General features: G+C 39.3%; 1 protein-coding gene across 3 annotated transcripts in view; it reads right to left on the reverse strand.

Annotated features, from left to right (window-relative positions):
* The window catches only part of Aff2 (AF4/FMR2 family, member 2), a 474,899-nt gene extending 457,375 nt beyond the window's left edge, over positions 1 to 17,524 (reverse strand). For all 3 annotated transcript variants that reach the window (XM_013025945.1, XM_013025946.1, XM_013025944.1), the window contains exon 1: positions 17,448 to 17,524. In XM_013025945.1, coding sequence (XP_012881399.1) covers positions 17,448 to 17,494 — 47 coding nt within the window. In that variant the 5' untranslated portion in view covers positions 17,495 to 17,524. The remainder of the gene's footprint in view (positions 1 to 17,447) is intronic.
* Positions 17,525 to 17,789: the final 265 nt, after the last annotated feature.

A 17,789-nucleotide genomic window follows, 5' to 3' on the forward strand; every position in this document is an offset into this window, starting at 1 on the left:
GTATGGCCCACAGTATATAGTCAAACCAACAACTGAATAATACCTGTTCCAGTGTTCTGGAGGCATTACATGTCACAGAGCCAGAGATTTGACTCCCACACATACTGCCAGGAGAATATGACTAGTTGAGGCTATAGTGTCAGACGGACATGACATGCGGACCTAGTGTCCATCTTGAAATACAAATCAGTGGTCACAGCCAGTAGAAAAGCAGCTTTCCATGGCATCCAAGTAGTAGCTTATTCAGGGGTAGCTCATAGCAACAAACAACAGAAAACTTGTCCCTGAAGAAACCTATGTGATCAGAAGTAAATGAGTCAGCTTTCATGGGCCTCAGTTTACCCACTGTAGAAAATGGCAATAATAAACCTCTTTACTATCTATCTAAAAGGCTTAGTAGATTTGGGGTATGCAAAATGTTTAGATGAATGTCTAGCATTTTGTAATCGCTTAGCTCGGGTTCATTGTCATCTGCCAAGTGCACACCACACCAATATGAAATGTCGAGAAATGAAAACAGTTTTCCAGGAAGCACCAGCGTTTAACATTCTTACGTGACTCCTCCTAGAAAACGTGTTAGTTTTTACTTTCTCCTTTGAGCTCCCACAATGTAGCCAACATAGGATGGGCTTTCTTGAAGGAGGGTTCTCTAAAAGAAGGAAGTTAAGGATCTACGTCTCAGTCCAAGTTCACCTGAACTAGTACCAGTCTGCACGTAGACAGTAATGAAGTCTCTTTGTGTTTTACCTAATCAGAAAATGAGAGTGAAAACATTCACGGCACTGTAGGCATCTCCCACCAGTATATCTGGGAATGGCTGCCTAGGTCTTTCTAGGCTTAGGGCATTTTTCCATGCACAATGAGAACATAGTGACTATAAAGAGGACTGTCTACTTACAGACATGGTGAAAGTAATGTGACCTAAAGTGCAGAGAATGTTCTGTACAACTTCAAGAGCAGATCTACAAAAAGGACTCAAAGGTCGAAGAAGACCTCTTTTTCCACGTGAAACAAAATGTATTTCAGAACCATCCAAATGGAAAGGCATTACCTGACTTGAGAGGCAGCTGTCATTGTCTTTCTGTTTTTTTTAGACTGAAGGAAGCTGAGTAGTCAACTACTGGCGGGGACCCTGAAGAAGGGGCTGGCCTCGTTTTGATCCCTCTTGAGGATCTTCCCCAGTTGAAAGTCACGTCATTCTCCACTGATTGGGGGACATGCCTCCTATGGCTCCAAGAGTTGCTATTGCAGAGAACTAATAGGGGTTTCCTCTCAATTCTTTACCATCCTTCATTTCATGATTATTGCATTTATTATTGTTCCTGCCCACCACTGCAATCAGTTCATACCAATTCATAAAAACTGATTATATTTCTTTTCATATTTGTATAGGTTTTATCATTTTTACATTTCATTTCTTAGGTAAAAGGTTATCCACTAGAAAATTGTGGTTCAATACCTTAATTTTCCTGTTGATACATAATGAAATGATAGAAATGATCAGCACTGTACCTAAAAGGTTTGATCATGTTTTGTCTATTGATGAAAATTCAGCCTTAACTGTTAAACATTAGAAAATATAAACAACTATGGCTTCATTTGCCAAAGCAATACAGAGAGGATGTCCAGTGTCTTTCCATTTACTTGAAAATTAAGGCTTAATAATGCAACAATTTGAATTCAAGATGCTTCCTGGGATATTTTAAATTGATGGATCATAAATCAACATGAGCCACAACAATTTTGGACCTGAAATTTGGAATATTCTGAAGTAGCTTGCAAGATATTAAAGGCTTCTGTCTCGTGAATATGTTATTTCCTATTTTCTCCCAGTGAGGAAACAGAACAATTTGTTTATTACCCTTTCAGCATAAACTTACGGATGGTGAAAATTGCTAGTTTTCCTCTAAATAATGTTTCATTCTGTCTAATCTTTTCAATCACTTAGTAGACTGCCTCATTCAGTCTGAAACATTTTCCTCATAAAATGCACAAACTCATCAGGAACAATTAGTAATGTGGCCCTAGAAACAGTAGTATTTTTCTCCTTTTAAAAGATAGACATAAGTATCCTAGATCACAAATAAAGGCTAGGAAAAAAACCCTGCAAATTTATCAAAAGTTGCTGATATAATTCCAAGGAAGATAATGAAAAAAAAGACAATGATGCTGACGTTATGGGCTATCTTTTACCAAACCTTTGTATCTACCCAAGGAAATAAGTAAAACAGTAACTACTAAGCCATTTATAGGATTAGATGCCTGGAACTTACAAGATAGGGAAAGAGGAATGTACAGGATATAAAGGGAAGGTTGGAAATTTAGAAGTAACAGCAAGGTTTGTCTGCAAGTGCTATTGAAGTCCACTAGGCTTTGCTCACAAGGGAGACAGTGGCAGATGGAAAGATCAACATTACACAAGACAATTGAACAGAGAAATCTCCCTGCCTCCACCCCACCCCTAATGAAATGTACCATCACTGCTGAAAATCTTTCCTTTGAGAACAAAGGCACATGGGGATTATGCCCAGGAAATTCAGGTGCCAGAATATTTAAACAAACACAGATTTACAAATATATACTTCATAATCTACCATCTATTTTCATTCCAATCATCCTCAAATGGCAGGTCCAAATTCTCAAGTGAAATTCTGTGTATTTCAGGTTTCATTCCTGGTATTTACACTTCTTTGCTGATTTGGTTGTTACCATTACTAAATAAATATCTAGCTATTAAATCGTAAGAATCACATTTACTCTAAGCACCTGGGCTATTTCTGTGAAGTCGTGTAAGTTCAGCCACTCAGTTTATGTTTAACCTTTAAGTCCAATCAACACCCAAAAAACAATAATAGTAATAGAAACAATAATTAGAGTTCAGTTAAGATTTATGAGCATGCTCTCTTCTCATCTTAGCCACTGTGAGCTGGGTGGGGCAGTTAAACTAAAACATCTCTGAGAAATGCCATGAGCCATGAAGTTTCTGACTTGTGTATCATTTATGCTACCCTTGGGAAGCAAGCTCTGCCTAACAAAATCAAGGCCCAGTACCCCATAAGGTTCTCATTACAGGCAGGAATGTGCCAAGCCAGATGCACGGGGGATTGTCAAGTTTTGCAAACTCAACCCCCCCAGGAAAAAAATCTTTCATGAATTTTATAGAATGTATTGTTTTTCCTTAAATTTTATGATGATGTTCAATTTAAGGAAATTTATTCCATACTTCATAAGTCACCTTAGCTTTTAAAAGTTATTTGATGCCTACAAAGTTCTATATAAGTTCTCATAATCATAGCCTTTTGTAAAGTTTAAAAATATGAAATCACAAGCCAGGTGCCAGTGGCTCACACCTGTAATCCTAGCTACTCAGGAGGCTGAAATCTGAGGATCACAGTTCAAAGCCAGCTCAAGCAGGAAAGTCCATGAGATTCTTATCTCCAATAAACCACCAGAAAAGTGGAAGTGGCACTGTGGCAAAAGAGCTCAGGGACAGTGCCCAGGCCTTGACTTCAAGCCCCATGACCTAAACAAGCAAACATATATATTTGAACCCACAGATTTTTTTCTTTTTTATGTTTTTTATTGTAAAAATAGTGTACAGAGAGATTACAGTTACATGAGTAAGGCAATGAGTACATTTCCTATCGAACATACCTGTCCTTTTCTTGGTATGCAAATTCACATCACATTTCTAAGTTTCTTGTTGTTATTGTTGTTGTTGTTTTGTCGGTCATGAGCCTGAACTCTGGGCCTGGGTGCTGTCCCTCAGCAATTCAGCTCAAGGTTAGCTCTCTACCACTTGAGCCACAGTGCCACTTCCAGTTTTTTTTCTGCTTATATGGTGCTGAGGAATCGAACCCAGGGCCTCATGAATGCAAGGCAAGCACCCTATCACTGAGCCACCTTCTCAGGCCTAGATTTCTAATTTTCAATTGAGCAAATTTATCCTTGTATCTTAAAGAAATAAGCCAGGTGCCGGTGGCTCAGGCCTGTAATCCTAGCTACTCAGGAGGCTGAGATACGAGGATCGTGGTTCAAAGCCAGCCCAGGCAGGAAAGTCCGTGAGACCCTTATCTCCAGTACACCACTCAGAAAACCAGAAGTGGCTTTGTGGCTCAAGTGGTAGAGCCCTCACCTTGAGCTGAAGAGCTGAGGGACAGTGCCCAGGCCCAGAGTTCAGGCCCCATGACTGAGAAGAAAGAAAAAAAGGAAGAAAGGAAGGAAGGAAGGAAGGAAGGAAGGAAGGAAGGAGGGAGGGAAGGGAGAGAAAAAGAGAAAGAAAGAGAACGAGAGAGAAGGAGGAAAGAAAGAAAGAAAGAAAGAAAGAAAGAAAGAAAGAAAGAAAGAAAGAAAGAAAGAAACAGAAAGAAAGAAAGCTAATAAAAATGGATATAAATGTGATCACAATGTAAAATTAGAGAGGTCTTGGCACTGAAATCCTACCTGAGGTGAAGCTGTTAGGCTCAAAGGGATGCTGACCCATGAAGGAACTACTGTTACATTCACAGCATAAAGAGGACCCCTCCAGCCCAGGGTCAAACTCATGATGGTTGCCAATGGAGGGCCAGAGTGAGCCTAGGCAAATTTTGGTGATCTCTTACATTTTATTTTGGCTTAGTGAATTGTCTAACTTGTTAGTGTTAATTTAGTCAGTATGTTTTATCTGGTTTGAAAAACATAACCAAAAAGCCAGAAGTGGCTCAAGTGGTAGAGTGCTAGCCTTGAGCTGAAGAGCTGAGGGACAGCGTCCAGGCCCAGAGTTCAGGCCCCACGACTGGACCAAAAAAATAAAAAGAAAAAGAAAAGAAAAGAAAAACATAACCAAATATTAAACATGGAATTTTTCAGCAGTGCCTTTAAATCTCTTCACCTGACTCACTATATATAAGGTAATTTGTTGATCATTTCTATCATTAAGCAGCTGTACACAGGAATTGTCATTTAATAAAGTAGTTTATAAATATAATGCATCTTGATCAATGCCTCCCCTTTCAACATTCTCACCCATCCCTCCCAACCCACTTCTTCCCTCACTCTTCTTCATTTTGGAAGTATACAATGGATTCTTGGCTGTATTCCCCGCCTTCTCCTCTTCCTTTCCCTTTGACTTTATCCCTTTCAAGTACCCACGTCCTGGCATTTATTTTGTTGAACACTGTGCCTTTCTAAGAAATTACACTATCTAAGTTCACCTTCCATTGTATCATATTTCATTTAATACATTTGTAATCCTTAGTATTAGGCCATTATCAGAGTTCCTCATAGATCCCTCCCAGAAACCTAGAGGCAAGGAAAGGACTTTCTGGCTTGATGTTATCTAATGGGAATTGAAACAGGAGATATGAGGATCCCACTCTACCTACAAGTACTTGGGACAGGAATAAGCTAGGAAGACAGATGTAATCCTTTTCTAAATCAGATTATGAGAAGCAGACAAAATCACAACTTTATTCAATGTGTCATTTATCCTGGGTGACTAATGCATTATTTGTATGAAGTTAAAATTGAGCTTGGAGAAAACTCTGAAATAAATCAAATGCCCTACTTTATGCAATTTTCATAGACAGATCCCATTAGGATTCTACTATGTATAGCTGTTGGTTAAAATCATTGACCAGCACCCTTATAAATTAATCAACTGAGGCAATGCTGGCTTGGCTGTCATCATTTGCTTCTAATCTACATTTAGAATTCACTTTAACTTTGCAAAGCATTCTGAGGTTTATCAAATATCTATGATTTTTGTTCACAATATATGGATCACTCCAATTGTTTACTAAAGCCTGTGTGGCAGAAGGGTGTCATGGGTGCATTTTTCAATGCCACTCGAGTGTGCATTGGCATTTCAATTGTAATTTCAGGTTAAGATGCTAATCAGAGTCTAATAAAGTGGTCTTCATCATTGTTGATGAGAGGTTTGTTTTCACTAGCTGTCTCAGTATATTTGCATTGTTGAAGTTTAAACTGCTATAGAACTTCAAAACTAAATGGCCAAAATGTTTAACTGTATTAAGGGGAAATAGCTGACATTTAACAATTCATTTTGGAAATCATGGTTCTTGTGTTTTCCCTGGATCTTTGGCTAATTTAGTAAAAACCCATTAAATATCTGTTGTCTGCCCTCCTAGTATGTAGCACAACATCCAGTTAATTTAACTTATAGGTATTCCACCTCCACTGAAATTTCTTAGAAGTCTTCTTCATCTTTTGTCTTTCTGTGTATGTTCTGGACCTGCCTGTCTGTTGCTCATTTAAGTTTACACTGTAAAAAGAATAAACGAGTTTTAGGGTTTTATTCAAGATTACTTTTATCCTAGTATTGGCACGTGTGCATGCATGTGTGTGTATATGTGTGTGGTGTGTGTGTGCGTGTGTGTGTAAGAAAGAGAGAGAGAGAGAGAGAGAGAGAGAGAAAGAGAGAGAGAGAGAGAGAGAGGAAGAATATTATTTGGTTCCAGAAAACCTGAGTTTGAATTGGGGCCCCACAGTTGAGTGTGAAAGTTGGGAAAGCTACAGGTGCACTTCTGTACTCCTCAGATTCCTGGTCTCAAAAATCGAGACAAAAGCACTAATCTTTTAGAGTATTTTTCAATGAGGTTATGTCTAAGAAGTCTAGACCCTGGTAGTCTGTAAATATGCACAATTTAAGCTATCAAAACATCTTCATAGTTCTCAAAACTTTACATAGAATATCCCTGGGATGAAATTGCAATTCAGAAGCATAAATATAAAATATGTCCCATCTAAAGACATGTGTTAAGAAAACTCAAATCTGAAAAAAGGGATTATACCATGGAGAAGGAACATACCAAAGAAACAAAAAAATCACATATTACATTATAAGTATGTTAAAAACAATAGCAAGAAAGTAAAAACGACTTGTGTTCCTGTCTTGGGGTTCATTTCGTTTAACATCATCTTATATGGTCATATGTACATAGTGGTTACCTTCCAAATTAGGAATAATTTTCAAAGGCATCTGGTTCAGAGGAGACAAAGACATAAAGAGTGTGGAGAAAAATACTCAGCAGAAGTTGAAGGTATGTTTTTCCCCTTTTGTGCTATATGAAAGCCTGAGTTCAGTGAGGATGTTAAGAATCCCTTGTTATACAAAAGAAAACTGAAATTTTACCTTTAAAATATAGTTACGGATGCTAAATGTAGTTATACTTCATGACAAGATAATACTATATATGAAAATCTAAAGCTCACAATCTGATATATTTACAGATATTTGAGATTTATTTTACTTGTCAACAGTGCACTGCTGGAAGGATTCCTAGCAAGGAAGCTTCACCTAAAGAAATATCATTTTATAAAACTTTAGTGAAAACAGGGGGTAGCGGGGAGATGGGAAGGGGAAACAAAGGAGGAGGCAACAATGCTTGATAAGAGATGTACTCATTACCTTGCCCATGTAATTGTAACTCCTCTGTATGGTATTTTCACAATAAAAAATTTAGTGAGCCCAACATTTCAGGAAAATATGTGGTTAAAGAAGGTACTTCCATATATATACCTACTTGTGTGAACATAATGACCTTAGCTCTTCTTTGACCTTAGTCTTCAACCTCTGAATTATCTCTTCAAATATTTGATCACAAAGTAGGAAGCAAGTTACTTTATATTAGTCAAAATTATTCAACACATAACTAAAGACCTACTGTGTGTTAGGCATTTCCAAGCAGCAAAGATGAAACAGTAGGTAGAACAAACTAAAACCTCTATCCCCATTAAACTCAATGCTCAAATATGAATTAAGTTCAAGTTCACAGGCCAGTGTACCTCCTCTCAAACAATACGCTGCTTATACCAAAGAGTAGAGCTGTTTGTTTCTTATTAGAGTAGATACCTGATTAGTTGTGATTATGAATTTAAACCTAATGTTGATTTATGAAGCACTAAAGATGAGTGACAATAGAATCAGTCAACCCAACATAAAGTCCCTCAGAAAGCAGGGCTTGTCCTATTTTGGGTATCTATCTGAGGATATCATTATTGGTTAGAAGAGTAGCTAATAATTCACATAGACTGGGCATTAATTCCAGCTCTCTCATGAGCCTTTGTACAAGTTTCTAAACCCCTCTGTACAAATTCCTCATTCTTCAAAATAGAAAAATCTATCAACAAAAGTCAGAATCTATCACACAGGAAATTATTATTGGTATTATGTTCACCTGAGTATTATAAGTGATAGTACTAGTACAGGAGATGATTACTATTATATTCAATTGATTATTCTTAGAAGTGATAGTGATATCAGTAGCTTTCTAGTATTAGTATTAGTTCATTCTCTCTCCTAGACTTAATATTTGAACTTAAACAGGGACAGAAGAATTTAAATAAATGAATTGTGGCAGCACTCTGACTGGGTGGCATTAGATTATTACTCTGAGCCACTGCCTAAAGACACAGAAATGCAGTATTGAAGGAAGTAAGAAAGCATCATCCAGCTGAGGTAAACGTGTGTTCAGTGCAGTGTACAAGTACAGAGGAAGGAAGTCTGATCAGACTACAACCAAGTACATGAGTTGAAGGTATACAGGAAGCTTGAAGGACTGCTGCTTCCCAGAGGTAGGGCTGAGTTATGAAGGTTCATGTAGCCAGATAAACAATTATTTGGTGGCCAAAGAACTAATGGAAGCACAGATGTCAACAATAATCAGATGGTACCAACTCACTTTCCAGGAAAAAAGAAAATGCACATAGTACCATATGGGCACACATCAAAAAGTACTTGATTCTTTTTTTAGAAAAAGGAGAAAGAGCAAATGATGCAAGGCATTTGGATGTATCTCAAGAGCCACAATATACACTTTCTTTTGGCAGTAATAGTGCCAATTTATATAAGTTCATTTTGATTGCTTCAGGCAATTACATTTGAATTTGATACTTCTTTTAATACACTGTGGGTAAATATTTCTGTACGTTAGACTGTCAGTCACTGAGGGTTGTATGGCCATACATCAGTAAACACTGGTGAGTTTTAGGGATACTACCCTGTTCCCACAGCAAGAGAACCGTGGCGGTTGTGTGATGAATGCTAAATACTGTCAAACCAGGTAACCTATGATTCAACCTCAACTGTCTCAGGTTGACTGTTGGGTGCTCTAGTTCTTCTAAATTTCTGCCATTCTACTTCTGTCTGGATTGTGTTAGCATACTGAAAGAGTTTCTTGAGCCCAAAGAATGACTTCACTTCCTCCACCTCAATTTCTTTGTTTGTTTGCACTCTTATTTTACTCTATTTCCTCAAATCAAATTCTAGACTTGAATGTCAAGTATATGAGGCAAGAGGTCATCTTTTATATAATCCTCTTGACCTTCTAAAATTGACTAGCAAATGGCTAGGTGTTCTGAACAAGTCATGTTCAGATGCTGGACCTCAGTCTCCTCATCCATGTTATGAGAACAGAGACCAGATGATCCTGAAGGACCTGCCAGCCTTTAAACAGTAGGCTCTAGGAATTGATTAATGCCTACACACTAGAGCCAAGCATTTTGCCAGCAAATAAATAATAGCTAATTGATGAGACCTCTCCATGACACTTCATCAGAGACATCCATCATGCTGAATCTAATTTAGTTACTGTGGCTGTGCCGACCTGGCATGAAAACAATTGGTCCCTTTGGAAAATTAATTTGTTCAAAAATTAGTTGACTGACATCTTGGAGAGGGAAATAAAGCCTATGTGATTGCATTTTTTGTTGTTCAACAGGTAGTTAGGTCATGATGTACATGTTGCCACCATCAGAAGGTTAAACTGACCTCATAATACACTCATTCTGAGTGGTTCATTTGATCAAAGCATACTAGACATCCCCCAAAATAGGAAGATATTAGACCCCTAGAAAAGTGTCTTCCTTTGATTGTTGAAGCTTAGAATGCAATTTCTGCATCACTCTTAGACCAGTAGAGTTCTATTTATTTATGTAAAAATAAAACCCACCTTGATATTATTTCCCAAAGTATATGTTGCCTAGAAAACTCTGATACCAGAAATAGAGTTTCATAAAGGTCACCAAGGGAAATGGTGCCTGCTTCTGTGATCTGGTTTTCCCTGAAGAAGAGATATGACGCTGAGAATGATTATTTGGACATTTAACAAAACAAACCATTCTTCATCGAATGGAAGTAATGTGGGCTTTTTTCTTTTCTTTTTTCCCAGTGACTGGAACATTGAAAAAATCAGCAGATGAGTGATGTTGACTTTGTAATGAAAACAAAGCCCATTTTCTTAGCATATTCCTGAATATATGGCTTTTATACCATATAGCATACCAACTGAAGAATCAAATCAAAGATTGCCTTAAATCAATAGCTGATTTTCTTTTTCAATTGAAGGAAATGCATATATATATATGTATTTATTTAAATCTCATTCCATAAACCAGGCAATCCATAATCGAAATCAGATTCTAGTGCTATTGTCAGCTCTGTTTAAATCATACAATTTTATTTAAGCTCTCAGATAATTTTTCTCAGCTCAGTAAGTAGGTAGATATTACCAGCTAAGGTCATCAAAAAGATTTACTTTTAAATAAATTCACCAATTCAGAGTATCACCTCTCCACAGCGTAGTGTAGCTTGCTTTGAACATGCATATAAAATTTCATTAAAGTGCAACATAAAAGTTTAACATTAGAAGAACCCAGTGCTGGACCTTTGTTTAATAGTCCTGATAATTTATGGTGTGGATCTGCTACAGTTAAGTAGAAAAACAGCCTTCTCATGATGAAATACAAGTCATAAAGGCTGAACTCAAAGAAAGCTGGAGGAATCCCAACCGTCCAATCACTCATCTCTTCTTCAGATTTTTGTCACACATTCTTCTTTAACGTTCTCTGTGTGGATTGAGACACAATACCAGCCCTTGATTCTGGTATCCCTATTCTTTAGAAGTTATTACTTCACATTTCCTTTTCCCCTAAACATAGTTTGGAATTCATAGAAATTCTGCATTTTAGATCACACCTATAGCATTGTTTGTAATTCAGTCTTTTCCTACTGGGTTTCTTTCGTAACTCTTATTTTTTTCTTTTCATTTTCTGCAAAGGAAATCAGACTAAGAATATCTAAAAGGAATTAAAAAATTAAAAGAATCAGAGGGCCAGTATGTCACCAGATTTACTAAAAAATTATTTTGAATCGACATATTTATTTGCCTGAAACAGTTTTTGAGCCAAGTGTGTCTCTAACATCAATTGAGAGATGAATACTGAGTACTTGCAATATGACAGTCCTGGCTAGATGATGCAAGAGGGCATCCTACCATCTCCTAACAAAGCAACGTGGATATTTAATCACATATAGCCAAATACAAGAATGGTCATGTAGCAAAGAACAATAAACACACAGCCAAAGATGATGCGTTTACTGTGCCAACTAAAACAAGTCTAAACTTCAGTTTTCTTATCTATAAAACAGAGCTAATACCAACACTCACAAAATCTCAAGGTCCTGATGAAGATCAAAGCAAATAATGCATGTTGTAAATGTAAAAGAAGTATTTAGCCAAAAATGTTCAACTCTACCTATCCCCAGCTGTGAGACTGCAATTCTATTACACTATGGTTATTTTTACGGTCAAGTACCAAATTTTCAAAATCTGAGCATTCAAATTTAAGTGGAAAGCTTTCAAAGGCTCTTTTTCCTTCCTCCTCTGTGTGTGTGTGTGTGTGTGTGTGTGTGTGTGTGTGTGTGTAACTTTCATCACTACTACAATTTGAGTGTTTCAGTGTATTCCAAATTCTGGAAAACATGACAGTGCATATACTATGTGTATACTATATGTGTGCATATGTGTATATGTGTATATACAGACACATTTCATTCAAGCATTCTCATTACTAGGCTAGATATAAAAGAAGTGGCCATGAAAGGGTGCAAGAGTGACTATGATCCAGGTATTACTACGTACATGCATGCAAATGTCATGGTAAACCCATTATTTTGCAAAATTAAATAAACACTAAGCAAAAGGGAAAATAAGTGCCAAAAGATTGCATTTGTACACAATTTGTTCTTTTTTAATTACAGGGACTAAAACAGATTTCTGGGTGTGGCCAGAAATTATATGGAAATTCCAAGTTCATTCTTTAATACAAGTATAATATACAGTCTATCCATGTATTTCAAAGACAGCTAAATAGCCACACAAATTAATATTCAGTGTGCTTTTATGGAAAAGACTATGGAAATCTGGGACTTGTGGATTTCTGAGCAAGCTGTGCAACAGGTTGTATGGACTTGGACATGTCACAGCATTGTTTAGGATCCACCGTGCTCATTTATAAGGATGGCAATAACACCTGTGCATTCTAACTCACAATGATCAATTAAGATGGCATGTGGAAGGAAGAATATTCCATGTGTTGGAAAGGCTCACAATCAAAAATGTCCTTGTTTGATGGTGAAGCCTCTGGGGTCACTGAAATGTGAATTGAATCGCCAAGGAGCAGTGATCTCTGAAAATAGTCATAACAGGTCCTGTTTTATACATTTTCAAATGATTAAGTGAGGTTGAATGTTTTTCAAAATGTTGTCCAGATCCACGAGTAGAAAGTACATGCTCAAATTACAGTAGGAATGGTCAAAGTGAGAGATGCCAGGTTAAAGGCAAATAGTCCCTTCTCTAACGTGTGGTCTTGACTTTTTAATCAGCAGCACATTGCTTTCCATTTTCCAGTAAACACCTTTTTCAACCTCTTGTCCTTTATTCCATAGCAACGACAATAAGAAAGACAAAATTAAAAGTGAAAAATGTAATCATTGCATGAATTGTTTTGTCTACATGACAAGCTAATCAAGTACATGCCCTCTTTGAGGCATGACCTACAGATCCAAAGTCTTAGGGACACAGCTTCTAGATTTTTCCAGAGATGGCCAATTTATTAGAGAATTTTGAAATTATGCTAAATATGTGCAAATTCTGTTTGCAATAAATACCATTAGCTAAGAATGATGAGCATGAAATAAAGGTTCATTACATTAAAACCGTTTTTATTCTACAAGAATTAACATGTTTCAATACAATATAAATTTTATCCATCTACAAAATGCTTAAATGTTTGGAATATCATTTATGTCCATAATGACAGATTTATTTTTGAGGCAGTCATTTTCAATCTTGCTTTGTATATTTTAAAGTTGTTAAATGCTTGACTGAATCATTAGCAAAACAATTCATGTATCATTAAACTGATTTCTAACATGAGATAATTTTCTTCCTTGCCCAGTAGATGTGCCTTTTAAGATTTCCTAAAATAGCTTTGATTCTTTAGGCGATGGATTGTGGGAGGTGGTGGCAAGAGGCACTAATTTCACCATTCTTCAATTGCTCTTCCCTATACATTCCCTGAAGAATTATCAACAGAAAAATGGTTTGCTGAGTGAATATTCAAGCACACTGGCAAATCCACACTGTATTAGGAAAAGACACAGACCCTAGAAAGTTTTCCTTTTAATGAACCACAGAAGCCAGGGAGGAGGAAATAAAAGAAGGTAGAAAACAGAAATCCTGGAAAGCTCCAAGCCTTAATGAAAATGAGACCTTCTTCCCTACACACACTACAGTGCACAGCCCCTAATTGCTAACCGTTGTGTTTCCTTTATGTCCCACACTTTCCCAACCTTGAGCAGTCCTGTTTTGTTTAAGTAGAAGGCGCAGCTATGCAAGCCTCAGAAGACCTGTGCACAGGAGCAGGCAATGCGTGGCAACAGCAGGGCCGCTGGGGTGCCTGGGCCATGCCCAGCTGGAGCTGGAACAGTTCACTTTTGTCTGGAGAGCAGACCCTCTCCTGGCTGGTTCCAACAAGGCCAGGAAAAGTGGGGAAAGTGGGAGCTGTTCAGCCAGGCCCTGGGGGCAGCTTCACTCAAGGAGTAGCCTGGCCCACACATGGCCCCCTTCTCAGCCTTGACAGTCCTACACAGACCTTTGAACTTTCTATTTATATAACAGTTTAGTGAGTTTAGTCCCTTCCTGTATAAATGCCTGCTTGCAATCGGGCCACTAATTAGGCTACTTGTGAGACATCACATAAAACCACGAACAAGTGACACAGTCCTTCTCAGTGGAAAGCAAGCCACTGTCACAATCACTTACCTACAATTTTCACCACAATCTTGAAGAGTTTGGTTTTGTTCCTGTGACCATTTTAGTTTTATTTTTTAAATCTTAAGAATGTATGCTTTTCTACATTTACTTCTTTTCTTCCTTTTCTCTGTATTTTATATATATATATATAAAAGACAAATGCTTCATCAAGAGCCTTCGCCTGTTGGAAAGCAATAGTTAATCAATACTCTGGAGACGGGTGCTCACAGACCTGGGACCTTGCATAATTCATATACTTTTCTGAATTTTTTTTGTCCCTTTTAAGTGAGATTAATGACTTCATCATCACTAGTAAACAAGTCCAAATCTAGCCATTTGACCTACAGATCCTTCAACCATTTACTTAATTGATCACCACAGGCTAATCTATGGAATTATTTAGACAACGAATTGGATCTTTTTAATAAATCCATTTACCCTTGTTCAAGAGCAAGTGATGTCTCTAGCACATATTCACATCTTTGCCTTCCTTTCACTTCATACAGAGGTTCATATGAAACACAAATACAGGTGAACATTGCTCATGCATCCAGCAATCTTTAAAGAACTTGAGATATGTCCCTTTAATGGAGTGCAAAGCATGACCTATTAAGTTATTGTTGCAGTCTGTAAAAATTCAGTGATGTGTTGCATTAGACATGTGGGCACTGCTCCTACCTGCATACTGACTGTATCATTCATACCCTGTGCTGTTCATGTGCATTCATTTTTGCCTTATTACAATCAAGTGCTTGCAAATAGATAGATAGATAGAGGATAGATAGATAGATAGATAGATATAATATATATTTCTTTTTCCTGGTGTGTGTTCAGCATTTCTTTATTATGTCTAGGAAAAGCACTTTGTTTCTAAGCTGTCCTGTTCAACTCCTTTTCAGACATCTAGGCTGGGAGTAGAGGTGGTTCCAAACCCACTGCTTCACAAGTGAATAGGCTCAATGCAAATGAGCTCTTAAGTTTGCAACCAACCTTTGCCCTCCTCTGTCCTTTTGAGGGCTTAGGGGAAATGTATGGCGCCACTTAAGGCAACTATATCTTCTTAAGGAATGTTAGTGAACATATAATGAATATATAAATGGTATTGATTGTTATCCAGAGAGAATTTGAATAGGTACCAATATTAATTAAAGAGAATGTGGAGCTTTGTCACAGTGGTAGTCCTTTTCTCTATGGAGGTATAGGCAAGACAGAAGCATAAGTATATTGGTCAGGTATGTCAACAGAGATGTATAAGCAGAATTGCCCCTTTAAAAAAAGAGAATTGCCTTTTACTAATCAATTGTCCTGGATCGTGTATTCAGAGCAAGGAGGTTGGTTTGTTTAGGCAGGTATATTAGAGAAATTAATTATTATTTTACAACATAGCCACCAAGTGACCAAGTTGACATGTTCTTTAACTGATGTGATACAGTTATGTGTCTCGAAGCAAATAGATTTTGTATTTTTCTTATGAAAACGTAGCTTCCCCAAAAGGGGAGAAGACACTTTCCTGAAAATCAGAAATTAAGCATAAAAGAACGCATCCTCTTGATATATTTAATTGCCCATGGGTAAGATTAAATGAGAATTAAAACAATAAAATATACACTTTAGCAACCTCATGCTTTGGATATGTATAACATTTGAACTTATACCCATGAAATCAATTGTACGAATGTCTATTGAATTAACGTTGTTATCCATATCTTATACTAGGTAAATTGTATGCAGATAGATAATGCTGTGGTTTTCCCTTGTCTGTAAAATAAATTAGTAAAGCAGGGTAAAGGCTGTGTTCGAACGATGATGTTTGGTTGAGAAGTAATTTTCCTGTGATTTTTTTATTTTCAAATTATTGCAATGAGATTCTTTTAAAGAAAATATACAGCAATTTTTTGCAGAGGTGATAAAACCTCACATGGTTTCCAAAAGGTTTTACAGATTAATACTGATACAGCATGATGTGTGCTTTAAAGCTTTATGGAGAATTACTGTAAAATCAAATGTAACGTTCGGTTATCTTGGATTTGCAACTAAAGGTGTCATGCTTCGCAAATGAAGCTAACTAGTCAAGCATTTGCGTTTGACCCCCTTTTTTGAAAGAAAGAAATCGCCTAAAAGATCACACCCACATGAGAAATCCTCGTAAAAAGAAACAGCGAGCATTCACAGTGGATGACCAGTTAATAGTTGAACGCTGCAGATCTGGAAGTATTGGTGGGCAGTGCCTATTAGCCTAACTACATTTTGAATAAAGGCAAAAACGAAGAGTGCCATTGGAAGTCCCTGCTGCCGCACCCTCTGTCCCATATCTAATTGTTTGGGCTTGTGGGAATAACCTGACAAGTTAAAATGTTCTGGCAAATAGGTGAGGAAGTTTTTAGAAAGTTAATCGATACGTGGCCCCCGCATGGATGCATGTGCGCCCGCGCATCACATAGAGTAACAAGTTTCTGGTTCTCTAGCCTCCGTTGCACCATTTCCAAATCCGTGTGCAACTTTCGGGTTATTTTGTGGACAGTGTAATAAACCTTGCAATCTTTGATATGTGTCCCTGCTCCAAACCTATGGCGATTTCCCACAGAGAAGGACAGGGGTGCAGACAGTAGTGAAATGTGTACGGATCTCCTCCTGTCTATTTCACCGTAGCCAAGTTTAGGGGGCAACTTTAAAAAGCCCCAGTCAGGAAAGCCCGGCGGCAAAGCCTGCCCGACTTGAACTCCCTGGCGTGATGGTCCCTGAAGACGCCGTACGGGAGTGCGCGAGTGCGGGGAACTTGTGCGCCGCGGGCTTTGAAGAAGGTGTGCCCGCCGCTGCGCCCGCAGGGGATGGAAGTGGCAGCCTCGGGGGCGTGGGGGGGGGGGCTGTGGCCACCGATCAAGCTGTGGGTGGCTGTCGGCACCTGGCTTCCCCCGGGCCTCCCCCCGCCCGCCAGGAAAGCTGGGCAACTGGAAAGTTGAGGCATTACAGAAGGGCCGCACACAAAACGTCAGGAGCCGACCCTGGGAGCCGCAGCGCAGAAGAGCCCGGGTGGGAGGTCGGGCAGCGCCGCAGCCCCCCCCCCCCAGAAGTGGAACGGATGCGATGGGGGAAACGACAACTCTTCGCGCTCCATCAACACAAGCTCGCCCCTTCCCCATCCCCGCCTCACTCCCGCTACCCGCACCTCCCTCTATCCGGAGTGCCCCACAAGGAGTCACCGCGGCTAGGGCTAGAGGTGAGAGGGGGACTGGAGCGAAAGGGGGGGTCCCCCCATCCTTGTCTTTAGCTTCTCTTTAACAAAGGCGAAAAGCCCGCACCCCGCCGGGGCGCCCCTACGCATCCAAGGACAGAACGAAATTGAGCACCTACCACTGCTGCTCCAACTCCCAGTCCCTGAAAAAGTCGAATAGATCCATAGCGGCGGCGGCGGCGCCCGTCCCTGCTCGCTGCGGACTGGCGCGGCGCTCGGCGCGGCGGCGGCGGCGCTGGCGGCGGCGGCGTCCGTGCTCCGGGCGGCGCGGTTCTCCGGCCCTCCCGCCTGCTTACAAAAAGTGCCGGGGCCGCATGTGCGGCGCCGGCGGGCTGCGGAGGTGCCTGGTCCTGCGCCCGGTGAGCGGCGGCGGTAGTGGCGAGGGCACGGGGCGAACGAGCCCTTGGCTAAAGCCGCTCGCTCGGCACCGCTTGCGCCGCGGCTGCCCGCGCGCCCAGCGC

This window comes from Dipodomys ordii, unplaced genomic scaffold, assembly GCF_000151885.1.
Source record: "Dipodomys ordii isolate 6190 unplaced genomic scaffold, Dord_2.0 Scaffold89, whole genome shotgun sequence".
Taxonomy (NCBI): Eukaryota; Metazoa; Chordata; class Mammalia; order Rodentia; family Heteromyidae; genus Dipodomys; species Dipodomys ordii.